Source organism: Sorex araneus, chromosome 7 (genome assembly GCF_027595985.1).
Source record: "Sorex araneus isolate mSorAra2 chromosome 7, mSorAra2.pri, whole genome shotgun sequence".
In the NCBI taxonomy this organism is placed as follows: domain Eukaryota; kingdom Metazoa; phylum Chordata; class Mammalia; order Eulipotyphla; family Soricidae; genus Sorex; species Sorex araneus.
The window spans coordinates 19,660,490-19,679,905 of NC_073308.1; the positions used below are offsets into that span (position 1 = coordinate 19,660,490).

Below are 19,416 nucleotides of genomic sequence, written 5' to 3' on the forward strand. Positions count from 1 at the left end.
CAAGGCTACGTGTATCATTAAAGTTGAAATGAGTCTTTTGAAGGCAACATATATTGGGTCTTGTTATTTTGTGACTTTTTCCCCTCAATCTACCAAGCCATTTCATGTCTTTTGATTGGAAAATTCACCTTTTTTTACAGACTAATTATCAGTAGTATGGCCTTGCTGGTGTCATCTTCTTTATTGTTTTCTAGCTATTTTGTTCTTTGTTCCTTCCTTTCTCTTTTGCAGTTGACCTTGGTCAAGTAATACATGATTTTTCATAGAGGTATGCTTTGGTTTCTTTCTATCTTTTGTGAGCTTATAGTAACTTTTTAGCTTTGTGGTTATGACATGACATACATAAAACATCTTACATCAGCAACTAACAGTCTATTGACTTAATCATAATACAGTTTATTAATTTATCACATACAAAACTCTACCCCTTCACTTTCTTGATTTGTGTTTTGGGCAATTTTTTGGAGGACCACCGTACCTGACTTACCCAGGCTTATTGCTGGCTCTGTGCTCAGGGAATCACACCTGGAAGGGGTTGGGGGACCATTTGTGGTCCCAGGGATGGAACTTGGACAGGCTGCATGTGAGGCAAGAGGCAGCCCTCTGTACAACCACTCTTAGTCCCTCACCACTTCGTGTTTTTTATGTCACCATTTACATATTTTATACCACGGACTCATTAACAAATTATTGTAGCTATTTAAAATTCTTCTTTTTTTCAGGCATAATGAAGCAAGGCCAAATTAACAGTGAAAGTAAAATTCTATCCCGTGTGATGATTTATTGCCTTGAACCACCCTCTATGCTGAAAATGGCCACATTTCCCCCTCTTATTTGTCCATCGCTCTCCAGAACCTAAAAGCTCAAAAGACTCAGGTCAACTTTATACATTCTAATAGATAAGCCAAACAAGACAAAATATTTTTAACAGATGAAATATGTAAAAAATCAGATTCCCCTTATTTTTATGGAAGAGTCAAAGATAAATCTATAGGTGCTTCTACCATGATCTTACGTGCCCCAAGCCCTAAAGTTGTCAGATTCAAAACCAACAACAAAAAATCATCACATACAAATCAGTTGCATCTCTATGCACCAGCAATAAACTAGCTAATGAAAAGATTTAACAGGAGGCCAGAGAGATAGTACAGCTGGCAAGGCACTTGCCTCACATATAGTTCCATTCACCAGCTCTATCCCTTGGTCAACATATGGGCCCCCAAGTACCACCAAGGGTAACCCCAAGCACTAAAACCAGGAGTAAGGCCTGAGTACCCAAATGCACTCCACCCAAAAAAGAAAGAAGAAAAAAAATAAAATTAAAGGAAAGATGATGGGATAAGAAATAAGGAGAAGATGGGGACATGTATTTTTAATGGAAGATTTTACTTGTAAAATAAATAAATAAGAGATCTTTAAAACTACCCTATTTGCAATAGCTTCAAAAAGAATCAAGATTTCAGAATAAATGAGCCAAGAATGTGAAAGATCTGATCATTGAAAACCAAAGCATCCTGGTGAGAGAAACCAGAGGCAGGTCAGCAGGAAGGGCCCCCCTGTTTTCCAGAGACAAGTTTTGAACTCCTCGCAGAAGACACACCACTGCAAACCATTGGGAATGGGGAAGCACTCAGGAAGCCAATAAGGATCAGAGGGGATGGTGCAAACAGCTGGAGCACCTGCAGAACCTCCAAGTCTGATCCCAGGCCCTGCATGGTGACATTGCCTAGCACCTCTAGACATGGTCCTTGTGGCCCCAGCACCTCTGAGCTGGGCAGGAAAGCAGCCCGGATTCTGAGTGGGAGTCTCCAGGTCTGCATTGGCAGGGTGAGTTTTGCTGAGGCATGCTGGGTGGTCCTCTTCCTACCAACTCTCAAAGTCTCTTAATCCTGTATATTCACAGCCTGGGGGAGAGGGGATATCTGGTTGACTCCATTTCCATGACTTCCACCTTTTATTTTTTTTTTGCTGCCCCCTCATTTGATCATCAGTTCACTGGAACTTTTTGTTTCATTCCAGGAAGGTATAAAATGCACCAAAGTCAATGTCCACCCGATTAAGAAGTTGAAGTAGAAGCCATGACTAATGCAATTAGCTGTAGTGTTAGCAATTAGTGAAGTGCTGGATGGGATAAAGTCTTTCTATCTGGCTTTGCACTTGACCAATCAGTCTTATCTCTCCAGGAAATAGGTGCCTCCTGGGCAGCAGGACCACGCCACCATTCAGGATACAGCTAAACTCATTTCTTCTGTAAAGTCCTCTCTGACAAGCCTGCCACGTAATCCCAATGCCAGGAACATGGCATAGTTAGTCACAAAACAGCCTTGCTCTCTCACCCTGCTCTTTTATTTGTTTGCTTGCTTGCTTTTGGGTCAAGAGTAACACTTGATGGTGATCAGTGGTTGCTCTTGGTGGTGCTTGGGAGACCATATGGGATGCTGGGTATCAAACCAGGTTGGCCAGGTACAAGGCAAGAGTCCTGCCCACTGAACTATCTCTCCAGTCCCCTCTCACTCTGTTCTTAATTTGTCTTTGTTTCCTTTAATTCACAGAGTCTTGGAGAACCTGATCAAAGCTATGAGGTCACCCTACAGAGTGTGTGTATACACACAGGTCCTAAGCTAGGCAATGATTTCAAGGACCTTCTTAAAAATCCATCTGCAGGGGCTGGGAAGAGAACACAAGGGTTCAGGCACTTGTCTGGCTCAATCCCTGACATGGTGTATGGTCCCCAAGTTCCACCAGGATTGATTCCAAAGCACAGAGACAGATGTAAACCTTGAGCACAATTGGATGTGGTCCCCAAACAAAAAGTAAACCAACCAAGGAAATTCCGTTTGTAGATCCCTGAAGGACCTATGTTCTCTTGGGGAAATGCATCACCCCCAGCCTGCCTTTCTATGGATGGGGAGGGGGGGGGCGGGGAGAGAGAGAGAGAGAGAGAGAGAGAGAGAGAGAGAGAGAGAGAGAGAGCGCACTAAAGCATCCTAAAGTTTCTTTTGAATTTTGTTTAACATAAGCACTTAAAACTCCTACTAAAATGAAAAAACAGGGCCAGAGAGTTATTCCAGTGGGCAAGGCACTTGTCTTGCAGGCAACCAACCCAGGCTTGATTCCCAGCACCTGAGGTTTGCGAGCCTCACCAGGGGTGATTCCGGAGTCCAGAGAATAAGCTGGGTGTCGCCCCCAAAACTAATTAAAAAAGTGAAAAAGAATCATAGCTTGTAAGTCTTTTTCCTTACTTCCTGAGTATTTTTCACCTATCATTTTTCACTAGCTTCACACAGACACGTGAATGGGATTTCGTTTTGCAGTTAAAAACAGAACAACAAAAACTCACAAAGATGTATTTCCGTGGCCATCAAGACAGCACAATGTCACAGTCGTGTCATTGTGTTGGAGTTAAGCTTTAGGAAAGAGGGGAATGAGCATGCAGAGCTGGGCAAGGGAAAAGGAGCTGGCTCCTGTTTGCAAGACTTGGGGGTCATGCCTTGCATTTTATGGTGCTTCGCAGCTTTCAGAACACTTTCACATTTAGTATTTGGCATGATAACCCCCACTTTAACCCTGAGACAGACGATGCATGTATCACTATTCCCCCACTGATTGATAAGACAGACTTCATGAATTACTCAGGATCACGCATCCGTCCTGTGTGGAAATACGGCGATTAGATCAGAAAGCCATGGACCCAGGTCCCACTCGCCTGTGTCACAGAAGTCAAGGAGAATGCAGATTTTCTTTGAAAGGGAAAATCTAGCCGTGAGGGGAGATGAGAGGGCTAATAAAAATCTCTTTCAGTGAAGATGCTTGAAATCTCTTTTCCAATGATCTCTCTGGACATCTGGCTAATTTCAGAATGCTGAGCACATCAATCTTTTTCCTTAAAATGCAACTAACTCATATTTGTCATAGTTTAATCATTGGTGAGGAATATAATGGCCCCTATCTTTACCAATGCCATTGTAATCACTTGGATAAATAGTCTGGAGCGATTTGTATTATTCCTGACAGGATAATGGGTTCAAAGTTATAAAAGCTGGAAATATTTTACCACAAGAATGCTGCTCCAGGCATTCCCCACTTGAAACCTCTGCTGTCCCTGCCCGCACGTCCGCCTCACAGATCAAGAACCTCCCTCTACAATGAACAGCAGGGAGAGGAACCAATTCTGTGAGAACCCACTCAGGAGCACTAGAGGCAGCACCGTCTTGCGCTCCCTGTTCATCTCATGGAGACAGAGTCCCAGCCCGACAACCCAGCACCCTTCCAGAACAGGAGTCTTGTCCTGGCCACCGGCCTGTGCTCTGGGCTGTTTCTCGTGGGAAAACCTGGCGACAGCGAATTTCACCAGGCCCCGGGTCGGTCACGGCTGGTCACTTGAGGATGGTGGGTGCCACTGTGCCAGCTCTGAGTGGAGTGGCCGACATGCCAGGTGGTCTGGCACTGGAAGCTGATCCTTTCTGAAGTTCCCTCAATGCTCTGACCCTAAATCTGTATCAATGAAGCAAGTGGAAGATGAGAGAGTAAGGGAATGTTGAGTTCGAATATAGAATAGGATAAGATTTTCCCTTTTCTCATTCGCTGTTTCTCTTTTTTGTGTGTGGGTTTGTTTATTCTGTTTTGGGGCCATACCCAGTGTTGCTCAGGGCTAATTCGAGGTTCTGTGCTCAAGGGTCACTCTGGTAGTGCTCAGGGGACTTAGACTTTGATATATGCCAGAGATCAAAGCATGATCATTCACATTCAAGCCTTACTCCTTTACAATCTATCTGGTTTCTCTCCCTTGTTTCAATAGGGATCATGTACATGTCCAAAAACATGGACAATTGGTGAACACTTTATCCAGCATCTGAGTGTCATCTGGCCCCAAATTCATAAGCTTTCCATTACACAAGAGTTTCTCAAGTTCAGTCATTCAACACCACTTTCATGTCTTTTGTCCAAATCCTGGAATCTATGTTGTAAGACAGTAATGTGTAGTGGTTAGTTAGAATATGGTCCTTAAGTCAGCTGACATCAATTCCAATCCTGGTGTTGCTTCTAACTAGCTGTGATTTGGGGGAACTCACCTGACCTAACCTTATTTACTCATGTTTGAAATGCAGTTAAATGATAGACCTGAACACAACAGTCCCCTAAACAAAACAAACAAGCACAATTAATCAGCAGGAGACTAGGGCTACAAGTATGGAGCTGAGCCTTCCACTAGAACATGGTATAACTGTTTATAAAAACTAGAGTAGGCCTTGATGTGCTGACCACAAAGATAAACAATGTATTGTTCATTTTAAGATGCTAAAGTACAAAACAGGAGCCTTATGAAGCAAGCTTTCCTCTGGAGTGTGAAATGATGGCCACCACTTCACACAAGCCCGTGTTGCTCTTACCTTGTGACCATTTAGTAATGAAAGCAACCGCCAAAAAGGGGCAGGAATCAGGAGGTGGCACAAGGCATCAGAGACACCCAGACATGCATGGTACCCTCTCAAGAAGAGCACTGCAAACCACAGTGCCTACAAGAACAAAAGAAAAAGAAAGTGCCTGTCAAAGACACACACTGGGGGCAGGAAGGACACTGGGGACACTGGTTGAAGGGATGGATGCTCAAACTTTGTAGCCCTGGAACACAATAATGAACAACTTTGTAACTTTTTGATTCACAGTGATTCAACAAATGAAAAAATAAAAATACATGAAAAATAAATAAAATACACACAAAGAGATACCAGTAACAATAACAAGTGACCTGGGCTTATCAGATGAGCAGAGGGTTCGGTGCTGTGCAGATAGGATAGCTGGAAAAGCCAGTGGGCGTGGGGCCTTGTCCAGGACGCTGGCAGGGGGAGATAGGAGGCAGCCCCTCAGACACGGTTGCCTCTGCAGTTCCACAGATAGCTGCTCCAGTGATGGTTCTGGGGAGCCCGCTAGAATGTTACATGGAAAGGGTGAGGAGCAGCTCGTGGGACACGGAGAGTGATGTGAGCTAGGTGCTGCTCTTTGCATTCCCGCACGCACATATCAGTTGGCCAGTGATGGACAGGCAGCTTCCTGGCCATGTGGCCAATGGTCTGAGTGACCTTCCCTGCTGGGACACGCAGGTTACTGGCACCCTCCCGCCCGTGATATTTTCACGATCATGGCAGAAGAGCGGTTCTGATGGTCTCAGAGCCACGAGTGAGAGATGTGGAGAAAGTAACTAGGGGTCTTCTAAGCAGACACAGTGCTTCCACACTCAACCAGACGATGCAGTGTTACGGAGGCCAGAGTAGGAGGCCAGCAGGATTACACCCAGAAGTGCTGGGAGCACCATGGAGAGCCAGGGATCAGGGCCTTGTGCATCAAAGTCCCTGCTTCAGCTCTTTGCTCTATTGCCTGAGCCCAAGACTCTTGGATTTTTCCCCCAAAATTATCCTATGGTATAAAGAAATGAGACAAGGCTAAAGTGAGGGCATATTTTGTTTTGTTTTGTTTTTTAATTTTATTAAATCACCGTGAGATAGTTACAAGCTTTATGTTTGGGTTACAATCACACAATGATCAAACACCCAGCTCTCCACCACTGCACATTCCCCACCACCAATATCCCGAGTATATCCCCCCTTCTCCACCCTCCCCCTGCCTCCATGGCAGACAATATTCCGCATACTCTCTCTCTACTTTTGGGCATTATGGCTTGCAACACAGACACTGAGATGTCACCATGTTTGGTCCATTATCTACTTTCGGCACACATCTCCCATCCCGACTGGTTCCTCCAGCCATCATTTTCTTAGTGATCCCTTCTCTATTCCATCTGCCTTCTCCCCTCTGCTCATGAAGCAGACTTCCAGCTATGGGGAAATCCTCCTGGCCCTTGTATTTACTGTCCTTGGGTGTCAGCCTCATGTTATGTTATTCTATACTCCACAAATGAGTGCAGTCCTTATATGTCTGTCCCTCTCTGACTCATTTCACTTAGCATGATACTGTCTATGTCTATCCATTTTTTTTTTGCTTTTTGGGTCACACCTGGCAATGCACAGGGGTTACTCCTGGCTCTGCACTCAGGAATTACCCCTGGCTGTGCTCAGGGGACCATATGGGATGCTGGGATTTGAACCCGGGTTGGCCGCGTGCAAGGCAAACGCCCTACCCGCTGTGCTATCTCTCCAGCCCCTATGTCTATCCATTTATAAACAAATTTCATTACTTCATCTCTCCTAACAGCTGCATCATTGCAGCACTGTTCACAATAGCCAAAATCTGGAAACAACCGAAGTGCCCTAGAACAGATGACTAGTTAAAGAAACTTTGGTACATCTACACAGTGAAGGCATATTTGACCTCTATGCTAAGAAGAGAAAGTCAGGGAAACAGATACACACAGAGGTGTAGGATATCATTGGTTTGTCCTTTCTCCCTTGCCACAAAGAGTTTAGGTTTATCTAGTAATAATCTCTAAAGGTTTTAAGACAACATTGGTATGTCCTGTTCCCCTTGCTACAGGAAGAGCTTAGGTTTATCACAGTGTTCCTGAGGTACTTCCATTCCACTGTGTTTATCTGTAAACTCCTCTCCATGCTCTCTTCCCCAACCAGTCTATCACCTTTTCCCCCTAATCAGACTCTGTTAACCTGTAAGGTCAGATTTCCTCAAAAAATCTAAGATTTTATATGTATGAGTGAAATATTGTCTTTCTCCTCTTTTTATCTCTTTTAAATAGTTTACTTTAAAGCAATGTCCTTTTTGTATGGACAAAGAAAGACAGTTGCTAATATGCTTTTATAACTTAGGATTTAATTGGCTTTGAATATTATTCATTCCTGGGCATCTGCTTTCTCAACTTAAGCCTCAGTTGCCCTTAGTTCCTAGCACCCCAAAATCAGGGTCCCAACGAGGGACTGAAGGGACCCAGGGCAAGCTGTGAGCTACCCTGGCATCGATATGGGCCAGGCCAAACCACCATGATTCTTAACTATAAGTTGAGAGCTTGATCATGGACAAATGCTGTCATGATCCAAAAGTAACGACGAGACTAGGACCCTGCTAGTGATAGGAAAGACTAATCTGGCCTGAGCACTGTAGTCTGAGATCAAGATGACCCCAGAAGAGCAATTCTACAAGCATAGTGTTTCTCTTACTGTGTCCATACAACATGATCAATATTATGAATGCTTATATGTTAGTTTGGACAAGGAGAGGAGAAACACACCCATGGGATTCTGCTCTTGGGTGGGTCGTCCTGCTGAAAGAGAATCTGTCCTAGAAGCAACATCCCCTGAGGGAAAGAACTTTACCCCTATTGATTGTGACCATGCCTATGTGTAAGCCCCAACCCCTCATGCTGGGGGATTTAACTAGGCGGTAAGAGTGGCCTGGGGAGGGCCAGATCCAGATCCAGAGCGAGAAGGAGAATGAAGTAGAATGTGGGAGGGAGAAGCAGGAGGAGAATCAGAGGAGAATGGAGGTGGGAATGGAATAAACTGCAACTGAGACCAACCAGCCTGGCCCTCATTCCGTCCTTCACCTCCTCATTGCCATCAACCTCCCTGGGGTGGGGGAAGTGGCTTGAGACTACTGAACACAGGTGGCAGGAGAGATAGAGCGCCGCTGCCCTGTGCCCCCTTTTTTTTGTGTTTACACACAGAGAGACCCAACAGAAACTACCAGCAGCTTTTACCCCCTGGCTCTGTGTTAGGGGTTGCTCCTGGCCAAGCTGGGGTGGCAGGGGAGTGGAGGGAAGGGGGCCTGTACAGTGCTGGGGACTGAACCTGGCCCTCCAGCATGCAGACCTCGTGCTCCGTGTCTATTGACTTCTTCTCTCTGTCCCCTCACCCTCACCCCATCTTCCACCCAAAAGAGACCCCACTAGTCTACACTTGGTTATTTCTACATTTTAACCCTCTAGCAGAGGGTTAAAATGGAGTACAGGCAGCTGGAATCTCTCTGCGAATTGTGGGCATTTTAGAGTTTTAGCATCCACAGCATTTCCTGGGCCAGGCCCTATGCTCAGCACCCCCTCAGGTCCTGGATGGGCTTCTCACAACCCTCTCTCAGGGCAGATTCCCTATTTTTAATTAATTAGTTAATTTATTTATTTATTCTTGGCAGCTGCCAAAGACTGTTTTTAGCACACTGACAAGGTCTCTCCTGGGGTGATGCAGCTCACAGGGGCAGGGTTGATACCATCCACAGGCCTATCAGCATGACACTCTCCCCACAGCATTTCAGGGTCCACATCCATCACAGAAAGGGTCTCCTGAGCCCTGCCAACAGTGATCCCAGAGTGAAGGACTAGGAGCAAGCCCTGAGCACCTCCGGGTCTGGCCGCCAAATCTTAAAGGAGTGAAAAAAGAACTGATGCGTACCCAGTGTATTTGGGGAGTCCACGGGCTTCTGAGAACATGTCAGAGCTTGAGTTCCCACACCATGAGCTGCCACCCACACGTGCTGGGGGAGACACAGCGGAGCATGGGATGGAGGAAGATGCGGGGGTAATATTGCTCCCCCACAATATTCTGCTCCTTCCCCACCACACCTCCCTCCTCCACATATACCTGAGGACTGAGGCCCAGGCCCTCCTGAGCCCACTGCCCCTGTTGTCCACTCCACAGGCTGAGTTCAAGCACCAAATCTTCTGGACTCTGCTTTCACTGTGTTTATTCTTATACTGATATTTGGTACTTTTTTTTTTTTTTAGTATTAAATGGTACCGTCAGAGGAACCCAGGTGTGTGTAATCCCATCAACGGCCAACATCCAGAGACGTAAAAGCAAGCTCCCAGAAGAGTAATGCAGAGAGTCTCTTGCCCATACGCCTGGCTGTCTTCCCTGGGGCCCCTCGGAGGGGATGGGTTCCAGCTTCCCTCCCCGCCCTGAGCAGAGCTCCCGGTGGCCGAAGACCACCAGAACCTAGCCACAGCCATGCTCAAGGCCCCTCTCCACACGTTTGGACAAGCCTTACGCATGAAGGTACCGGCAGAGGAACCCAGGTGTGTGTAATCCCATCAACGGCCAACATCCAGAGACTTAAAAGCAAGCTCCCAGAAGATATCTTATAACCTACTTCTCCCTCTGGAAGAAACTAGCAAGCCACTGGAGTTTCCTGCCCACATGGGACAACCTTGAAAGCTTCCCATGGTGTATTCATATGCTAAAGCCAGTAACAAGCTGGATCTCATTCCCCAGACCCTGAAAGAGCCTCCAATGCGTCATTGTTGGGAAGGACAGTGGAGAGAGGCTTCCAAAATCTCAGGGATAGGACAAATGGAGAGGTTACTGAGCCGGCTCGAGAAATCGACAATCAATGGGATTTCGTGATTCATGATTTGTGATTAAATGGTGTTTAAGTGACAAAAGGAAGCTGCAGAGCTAGAAACAGGCAGAAGGATGGGAAGAGTATGGATAGCAGGCTGAGCAGAAAAGCCAGTGAATACTTCCGGCCACTCTTGCCAGCCTATTATCAGCTACCAACATCCCACGTGACAGGTAACTCAGACTTTCAAGTCAGTTCCTTTCTACATGAGGAACTGAAGCTCAATGCAGTCTAATAATGTACCCAAAGCCAGAAGTGGTAACACCAAAAGCTACATCTCTTCACTCAACTACACATTTACTCATTTACTTAAGAAGTATTTACTGAGGACCAGAGCAATAGTACAGTAGATAGGGCCCTTGCCTTGCATGCTGCTGATCCAGGTTCGATCCCCACCACCTCATATGATCCTCTGAGCTTTACCAGGACTGATCCCTGAGCACCAGATGGGATGCTGGGAATTGAAACCAGGTTACCACATCCAAGGCAAGTGCCTTCCCCACTGTACCATCTCATTAAATGCTTTTTTAAAAAAGAGAAAGGAAACCAACCCAAGGAATGATTAATAAGCTGATAAGAGGATGTAACAAAAGACAAAAGAATGATCTGTTTGATTCCCACAGACATAATCTCAGATACACATTTGTTTTAAAAACACTTTATTGACAGGACCACTGAACAAATTTCAATTTCAAACATATGTGCACAAGTGCATACATTGTGAAGGGTCGGGGGTCTCACATGCAATTAGGAATGGATTCCTTCAACGCAGCATCTTAGCATTTCAACAACCCCCCAGAATGATGATCAGACTTTGACAAAACTGCCCATTGAGGACAGAAGGAAGACTTGAAGCAACAAAACTCCACAACACTGTAACATAACCTCAGAGCTCGGGAAAGAGGTCCCTCTCCTGGGAAAGTCCATGAGAAGTCTGAGCTGGTTCAGGGTCTTGGGCCTGGTTGGGGACTAAAAGGAGACCACTGACGCATCTAGCGACATTCCAGGAAAGGGTCACATAAACAGGAAAGTCCGGAATGGAACACCTGCAGAGAGAGGAGCCCATCCAGCCTCAGCTGACCCCCGTATCCATGGACAAGGCCTTCAGGGACAGTGATGAATGGTAAGTAACCAGAGGGCACAAGCAGCTGGCTTCTGATTCATTCTGATTCCCAAGCATGGCGATCAATCTGGGTTGTCATGCAAATATGCAGATAAGCACCAGGGGGACAGATGACCTGGTGAAGGATAGCTGAGGGTCAGGCAGACACTTGCTGGCCCTTACTCCAGCTCCACTCAAACCCTAACCAGCTGATGTGTCCCCTCATCTATGCAGGTCTTTTTTCTTTTTTGGCAGGCTTTCATTGCAAGAGTATGAAGATGCACTTAAATGCATGATCACTTAAAAGTGAGAAATAAATGTATTTTGACATCTTGAGAAAAATGAGTGTGATTTGACTGAGGAGTAAGTTGGCCATTAAAAAAAAAGGACTTTTTAACAATGAATTTGCCCATAATACAAAAGATGAGCTACTGGTCAAGAGCCATCAGTTTAGGTTCTAAAGGAGACGTACCTTACATGGTACCATATTATCCAGTATCCACAGTGGCTTCATAATACTAAGGGTATTCGTGAATTGAAGAATTGAATTCTTCATCCCAGAACAGTGAAAGAAAATGCTAGTTTTTTTTCTTTATTTCCTTCACTATCAGAATGACCCATCAGGGGAATCAGATTTGTAAGGACAATACCTTCCCACCATCCCACCCCAACTATTTTGCTTTAAATGTTTAAATTTGAGGAACAGAGTTATAGTACAGGGGTTAAGGTGCTTGCCTAGCATGCAGCTGACCCTGGCTTGTTCCTGGCACCACAAATGGCTCGACTACCAGGAATGACAGAGCCAGAAGGAAGCCCTGAACACCAGTGGGTGTGGCCCCCAAAAATTAAAATTAAAATGAATAAATATTCACATTTCTAGTGTAGAGATCATTGCAATTTGTAGAGAGTCAATCTCACCCCTTAAATACATTTAGGGCTGAATTCTGTGGGATTGGACGATTCCACTGTAAGGATCATTGTGTTGGGAAGGGCAGATCTCAGCTTCCTCTGCCAGGCCTGGGTGAAGCCAGCAATTCAGAACTGGGGCAACTGGTCCCCTAGGGGACAACTCTGAGGACATTTCTAGTATTATTTGTGGGGATAACCATGGAATTTGGTGGGTAGAGACCAGGGCAAGGTACAAAAGAGCACCCCCAAAGCTAAAAAATAATCCCATTTGAAATATTCAATCTCAAGATTCGAAAATTCATAATAAAGACTTCTACTAGCTCACAAAGCATTTGCCTTTTTTTATTCCATCTACCTCTTAAAGTACCCATTTCTCTTGGACTTTGGTGGTTCAGGCTGCCCCCCCCACTAGCATCTGGTCAGCTGAAAGCAAAAAAAAAAATAATAGTAACTACTTATGGAGAATTTTTTGAGAAATTATTTCAAAGGACCAGAGCGACAGTACAGAATTTGCCTTGTAAATGGCCAACCCGGGTTCAATTTCCGGCATCCCTTATGGTCCCCCAAGCACCACCAGGAATAATTCCTGAGCATCACTGGGTGTGTCCCAAAAAGCCAAAAATAAAAATTATTTCAAATAGGATGGCCCACACCAGCATCTGGCCAGCTGAGAGCAAAATAATAATGAGTAACTATGTATAGAGAGTTTTAAAAATTCTCCATAAAATGGTATCTGCCAGTTTTGTTGATAAAGAAATAGAAGGACAACCAATACATGTCTTCCTGTTCACTGTGAAGGCTGCTGGCTGTATAGCATGAAAAAAGTCACTATTTCTGTTTTCCCAAAGCAGAGTTGGAAGCTGGGCCACAGCAGGCGCCTCGTGCTCCCTGGAGGTGGCGCTGCAGAACACGGCAGAGGACGTGGCTGCTCCATGGCGGCCAGCTTAGTCCACACAACAGCTGTCCACCACACACACGAGAAACCTGCGACTCTGAACAGTTATTTTCTGTTCTTTCTAAAAAGGAGGAGGCATATGTTACTGTTATCTTAATAAAACAAACTATTGATAAAAAATGTAAATGGACAAAGAAACCCCAGACTGAGGGGGAAAAGTTGAGGAAATTCTCGGGAATGTTCTAAGCACACAGGAACCCGAATTAAGGGGCAGAATGTTTTAAATCTCAGAGACCAAGATCTGCTTAAGTCAACAGTTCAGGGGCCAGAGATAGAGGACAGATGGTCAGTTGCGTGCAGCTGAGCTGGGTTTGATCCCTGGCACCCCATAATGTCCCCTAAACACCACCAAGAGCGAATCCCTGAGCACAGAGCCAGGAGTGGGCACTGAATATAGCTAGGTGTGTGCCCAAAATCACAAAAGAATGACAGTTAAATCTACAGCTCACAAGCACCAAATACCAGCAGAGTCATGACTCAAAGAACAAAAAGAGAAACTCTTATTTCCTCAAGGGGGACCCAAAGTGCACCACAAAAGAGAGTAGACAGCAGTGAAATCACATTCCTTCAGGCTTCGGAAGGGACAGCAGCCCCAAATTAAAGCAAAAGTATTGCACTTTATCCACTGTTGAGACATTATTAAGAACTCTCGGAATAAGTGCCTTTGAAAGGTAAGATTTCCTATGAACTCTACTTCAGAATTTTTTATGTTCATAAAAGGTCCTGTGAAGATGCTTTTCCAAGGCTAGATTTAATTATATTGGAATTAAGCGCCCTTTCCTTTCCAGGAAAATACTGTGGAGATTAAAGGCATTATTCGGATGTAAACTAACATGCATTCCTTTAGCCAACTGCACAAAAACTGTAAAATTGCTGTTTTCGCCGTCAATAAAAGCAGCATGATATAAAATCAAATTTGCCGTTTCTGTTTGAAAGTGAGAAACAAATCTCTCTTTGGCTCTGCTCAAGGCTTCATGGGTCCCATTTATGGGGATTTAGTCCATTTGGTGCACTTCATAGAGAAATCCTCTGTTTTGTGAGAGTTCCCTTTTAGGTTTCTAATAACAGATATTAAAATGTTGACTTATATTTTACCTCCTTTTGGTTATGATGTATCTAGAACTAACTCAAGATCCCAGCATCCCAGCAATAAAAATTTATTTAGGGATTTTTCTGTTAGCCTAAATAATGGCCAATATAAATTCAGATGATAATCCTGAACACACACAAAACAATTCCTGCCCTACCAATCACAGTGACTTATTGAAGCCATAGAATTTCAAATGGACACATTTCTCATGCAGAAAAAAAACTGTGAGAGGGGCTGGAGCAATAGCACAGTGGGTAGGGCGTTTGCCTTGCATGCGTCCGACCCAGGTTTGATTCCCAGCATCCCATATGGTCCCCTGAGCACAGCCATGGGTAATTCCTGAGTGCAAAGACAAGAAATACTCCTGTACATCGCCAGGTGTGACCCAAAAAAAAAAAAAAAAAAAAAACGGTGAGAGCTTTTTCCCATGACTAACCCAGCACTTCTGATTATGGTGTATGGACCCACTCAGTGCCCAGAATTGAAGAGAGGAACTTTTTTCAGTCAATTCTACAACCCAGCAAAGAAGATTCCAGTTCTAGGGTGAGTTCTAGGGCCCATTTTCATCCCTATTTGGGACCGTTTGGATTGGCAGACTGCTGCCTGATCAATTCATTTCATGCATCGATGCTTCTCCAATACCCATACAGATTGATGATGGCTTCAAATTAGACATCAATTTATTTGAACTTGATGATAATTGAGAGTCAAAGACAGAAGAAGAAAGTGCCCCCAAGACATTCAAGGGAGCAATTAAACTCATTCTCATTCCTCACTTGAACAAAGCTTCCTCCATCAACAGACCAGTTGGCAACTATAATAAATACTTCAAAATGTCTAATGAAAGAGCTGGCAGGAATTAATACTCAACTAATACCTTATTCTCCCCCAGGAATATTCATTTTTTTTCCTAGTAAAATCCCCCTTAGATCCACATGGTCACATAAAGAAAGACTCAAAGGAAATTTGGACAATCGTAATGGAGGAAGCGATGTAGGAGAACAGTCCCATATGAGCTGTGCCTACAGGCAATATCAGAGTATGTGTGGTCTGGGCAAGGGAGCAGAAACAGCCTCACTTTCAAGTGGGAGGGAGATGCATTTCATATATTTAAACGTCTAAACACTCTAAAACTCATTGTTATGGCCACATCTGGAAGTGCATGCTCGTTTTTTCTCCACCTCAGCAAATAAATTGTTAACACCAAAACATTTTCTTCCTACCCTCTTCCCCCACACTCAAATCTCCTTCCACTGACATTCTCCGAACCGTTTGTACCTCTTTAGATAATTCGTTTTTACATTTATTCCAAAACAACTCAAATATGACAGTTCTGTGGTGACAGGGCTCCCTGAAGTTCCTCATGGATGATCCTCCAGAATTCCGGGGGAGAAAGAGCAATTGTCTTTCTGATTCTGAAGAAACAGCTGCAGTGCATCAGCCTGTGAGCGTCCTCACCTGGCAGCCAACTAAGCAGTTTTAATCAGTTTCAAACATAACTACTGTGAGCGCTGCGGTCACAGCCATGGGTCCCTGATAAAGAGATTAGCACACTCGGAAGACGACCGTTCCAAGCAAAAGTGATGGAGAGCAGCTTGAAACTGCCAGGCTGGTGCGGGAGGCTTATTCACATCAGGATTGCCACGGCCGCTCTGCATCGCACCCAGCCGGCCCCTCACTGAACACAGAGCATGCACAGTGTGGCTGGGGTCGGTGCTTGCACCTCAGCAGCCCTTTGCAAAGGGCCTGTCTATACAGTCTGCCTACGTGGCCCAGTTTAGAAATAGGTGCTGTTGACATAATTCTGGTCCTCCTGAGTTTTTGTAACTGCCTGTTTACCATCACTCACGCCATCCACATCAATGGCCACTTCCGTGGCTTCTCGATTCCCAAGGCAAGCATCAGGGTAGGGGCTCAGCCGGGGACAGCCATTGTGCTCGGCACAGCCATTGACATGGGTCAGAGGCAGAGCCCTGGGTGGACAGCATAGATGCTTCCTGCAGGCCCCCGAGATGCAGGGCGAGCTGCAGAGGGCCTGTGAGTCCCGTTCCGATGGCTCCTTCCCGTCCACCTGTTCAAACTGGATGGTCACATTGTGGATTCCCGCCTGGTGGAAGATTTCTCGAATTTTCTTACTGGCGTCCTGATAGCCCCTGTCCTTGTGGTACTTGATGTGCAGAGTAGCAATGATCTTGCCACCGATCAGTTCCCAGATGTGCATTTCATGGATGCTGCTAACTCCGGGCACAGTCAAGAGCTTGCTCGCTGGAATGGAGAAGAGCAGTCAAGGTAAGTGCGGATACGGAAACCGAAAACAGGGGTGGACAGAGGGAAAGGTTGGCAGCCCTTTGCACCTCTCATGAAAATGATTCTACGTATTTAAGGTAACCAGAAGAAACACACTCATTTTTCTGAGTAATTTTCCCTTCTTTCTTCCTCCTATCTGATGTCCTCACTCAGCCCATTAAAAATTGTAATTCCAGGGACTGGAGCGATAGCACAGCGGGTAGAGCGTTTGCCTTGCACGCGGCCAACCCGGTTTGATTCCCTGCATCCGGTATGGTCCCCTGAGCACCACCAGGGGTAATTCCTGAGTGCAGAGCCAGCAGTGACCCCTGTGCATCACCGGGTGTGACCCAAAAAAGAAACAAAAATTGTGATTCGAGAGCTGTGAAGAGATAGCACAGGGGCAAAGGATTTGCCTTGCACGTAGCTGGCCCCCTTCTAATACCTGGTAGTGCCCAGAGTCCCCCAGCACTGCCAGGAGTGATCCCTGAGCCCAGAGCCAGGAGAAAGCTCTGAGCACTGCTAGTGTGGTCCCAAACTCCCCAATTAAATGAATGAATGAATAAAATGGCAATTCTGGAAAATGTGTACCAACAAGAAGCCCATGGTGGTTCAGGGAACAGGGAAGGCACAGGAATGGACTGTCACTGGAAGCCACACCCATTTTAAGTATACATTTTTCTAAGTGGAATTACATAAGAGGTCTATGCGATTCATTTCTGCATGCATGAGATCTGGGTTCAATCCCTGACACCACCAAAAATAATGGGGGCAAAGGATATTTTGCAATATGAATCAAAATAGGTTAAGGGTGACAAAAATTGGGTGAAGGGTGGAAACTAGACTTGGGGTGGCAAACATAATGCATATGCGTGAACATAAATAGACTGATTTATAATGCCATATGCTAAAACCTATATAATGTTATAAATCAACTTCAAAGTAAAAATTTTTAACCAAACAAATAAAAATCTTTGCCAACAATTTCAATTCTAGACATTAAACCTAAAGGAAATATCCAATTTCTTAGTGGGACAAGATTTAACAGCATAGTATGTACCAATAAGGAAAAACAAAAATAGTTCCATGATAATATAATCCACCCATGCACAAGTTGAATATTTTCAGAGATGAGAAAAGATGCATAAGTGATTTTCAAGTGATAAAAACTAAGCAAACAGCTAATATGTATTACACGATAGAACTCTTTCCCCTTTCCTTTGCCTTTTCTCACTCTTTTTCTCCCCATAGCATCAGCACACACACACACACACACACACACACACACACACACACACACACTCAAAATTATGGTGGCGCAATTATGAGATATTTCTATTTTCTTACCTTAGACTTTTGTGTATTTGCCAAACTTTTTTAAATGTGTGTGTGTTTAGCAAAAAGTACTGAAAAGGGATTTGAGCAAAGACCCAGAGGCCAGCTCGACTTTGAATCCCAGGTCATTCATTCACTACCTCCACTGATCTTGAGCAATTTACCTAAACTCTGGTGCCTGATTTCCTAATCTTAATTTGGGAATGATGATGGGGTTGTAGCTAAGGATTAAATGAAGAACTAACCTGAACAATGGGTAAAGCACTGAAACAATACCTAACAGGTTATCAAGCACCTTTGAAAGCATTGCTAGAGGCCTCAAGATTTCGCTCAGGGCCGGAGCCATAGCACAGCGGGTAGGGCATTTGCCTTGCACGTGGCCGACCCAGGTTCGATCCCCGGCATCCCATATGGTCCCCCAAACACTGCCAGGAGTAATTCCTGAGTGCAAAGGCAGGAGTAACCCCTGAGCATCGCTGGGTATGACCCAAAAAGCCAAAAAAAAAAAAAAAGATTTTGCTCAGAGGTGGAATTCATGCTTCAAAGACACAAGGCCCCAGCTCCAATCTCTGGCACCACCCTCACCCACATGTGTTTTTATTATTATACTTCTCATTAATTATTTTTTAATTTCAGGGTTGGGGAACACACTTGGGGCCTATTCTTGGTTCTGTGCTCTGTGGATTGCTCCTGGTAGGGCTCAGGGGACCATATGTGGTGCCAGATCCAACCCAGGTCTGCCACATGCAAGATGCAGGTGTGAAGCCCTGAGTTCCATCTGTGGCACCACATAGCCCTACCACCATGTGCAGGGTGTGGCCCCTCAAAAAGAAAACCCAGAGCCCCGTAATCTCCATTTACAAATGCTGGGAATAAAGTTACCCCATTCAGCTGCTCACCAGCATCTGGGTCACTGCATTTAGCAATGCTAAAGGTCTCTAAAGAACTCAATCTGCAGGTGTATATCACTCTGGGTGGGAGAGACTCGCCTCTGTTATACCTGAGCAGAGAAGTAATTTTGCTCATGTAGGAGGGTAGGAACCAGGCGAATCCTAAACAGGACAGAGGAGGCAGGTCACCTGCAGAGACCAGGAGGTGGATGATGCAAAGTTTCAGAGGAAGGGGAATCGAGACCAGGTGTGTGGCCCATCAGTGGCCTTTCTTGAATAAAAATAGCAGCTCAGATGCATGCATGTCATCTGTCCCAAGTTCAATTCCCAGCATGACAAGGACCCCCTGAGCATCACCAAGTGGAAGCACTAAAGGATGCACTTCCAGGCAGCCCTGCATCCCCAACATCCCCAGGTGCTTTCCCACAGGGCCCCTGGACCTCCTGAGCACCACTTGGGAACCCCTCAATATATATATAGGCATATGTACATAGATATGAAGGGCAACAACCGAAGAATGAGAGCATGGCCCATACAAAATAGTCCAAAATAT

The 19,416-nt window shown here is 45.1% G+C and overlaps 1 protein-coding gene across 2 annotated transcripts in view; it reads right to left on the reverse strand.

Annotated features, from left to right (window-relative positions):
* Nucleotides 1-10,949: 10,949 nt before the first annotated feature.
* SLC30A10 (solute carrier family 30 member 10) overlaps nt 10,950-19,416 on the reverse strand; it is a 38,939-nt gene continuing 30,472 nt past the window's right edge. For both annotated transcript variants that reach the window (XM_055144314.1, XM_055144313.1), the window contains exon 4: nt 10,950-16,617. In XM_055144314.1, the coding sequence (XP_055000289.1) occupies nt 16,130-16,617 (488 nt within the window). In that variant the 3' untranslated portion in view covers nt 10,950-16,129. The remainder of the gene's footprint in view (nt 16,618-19,416) is intronic.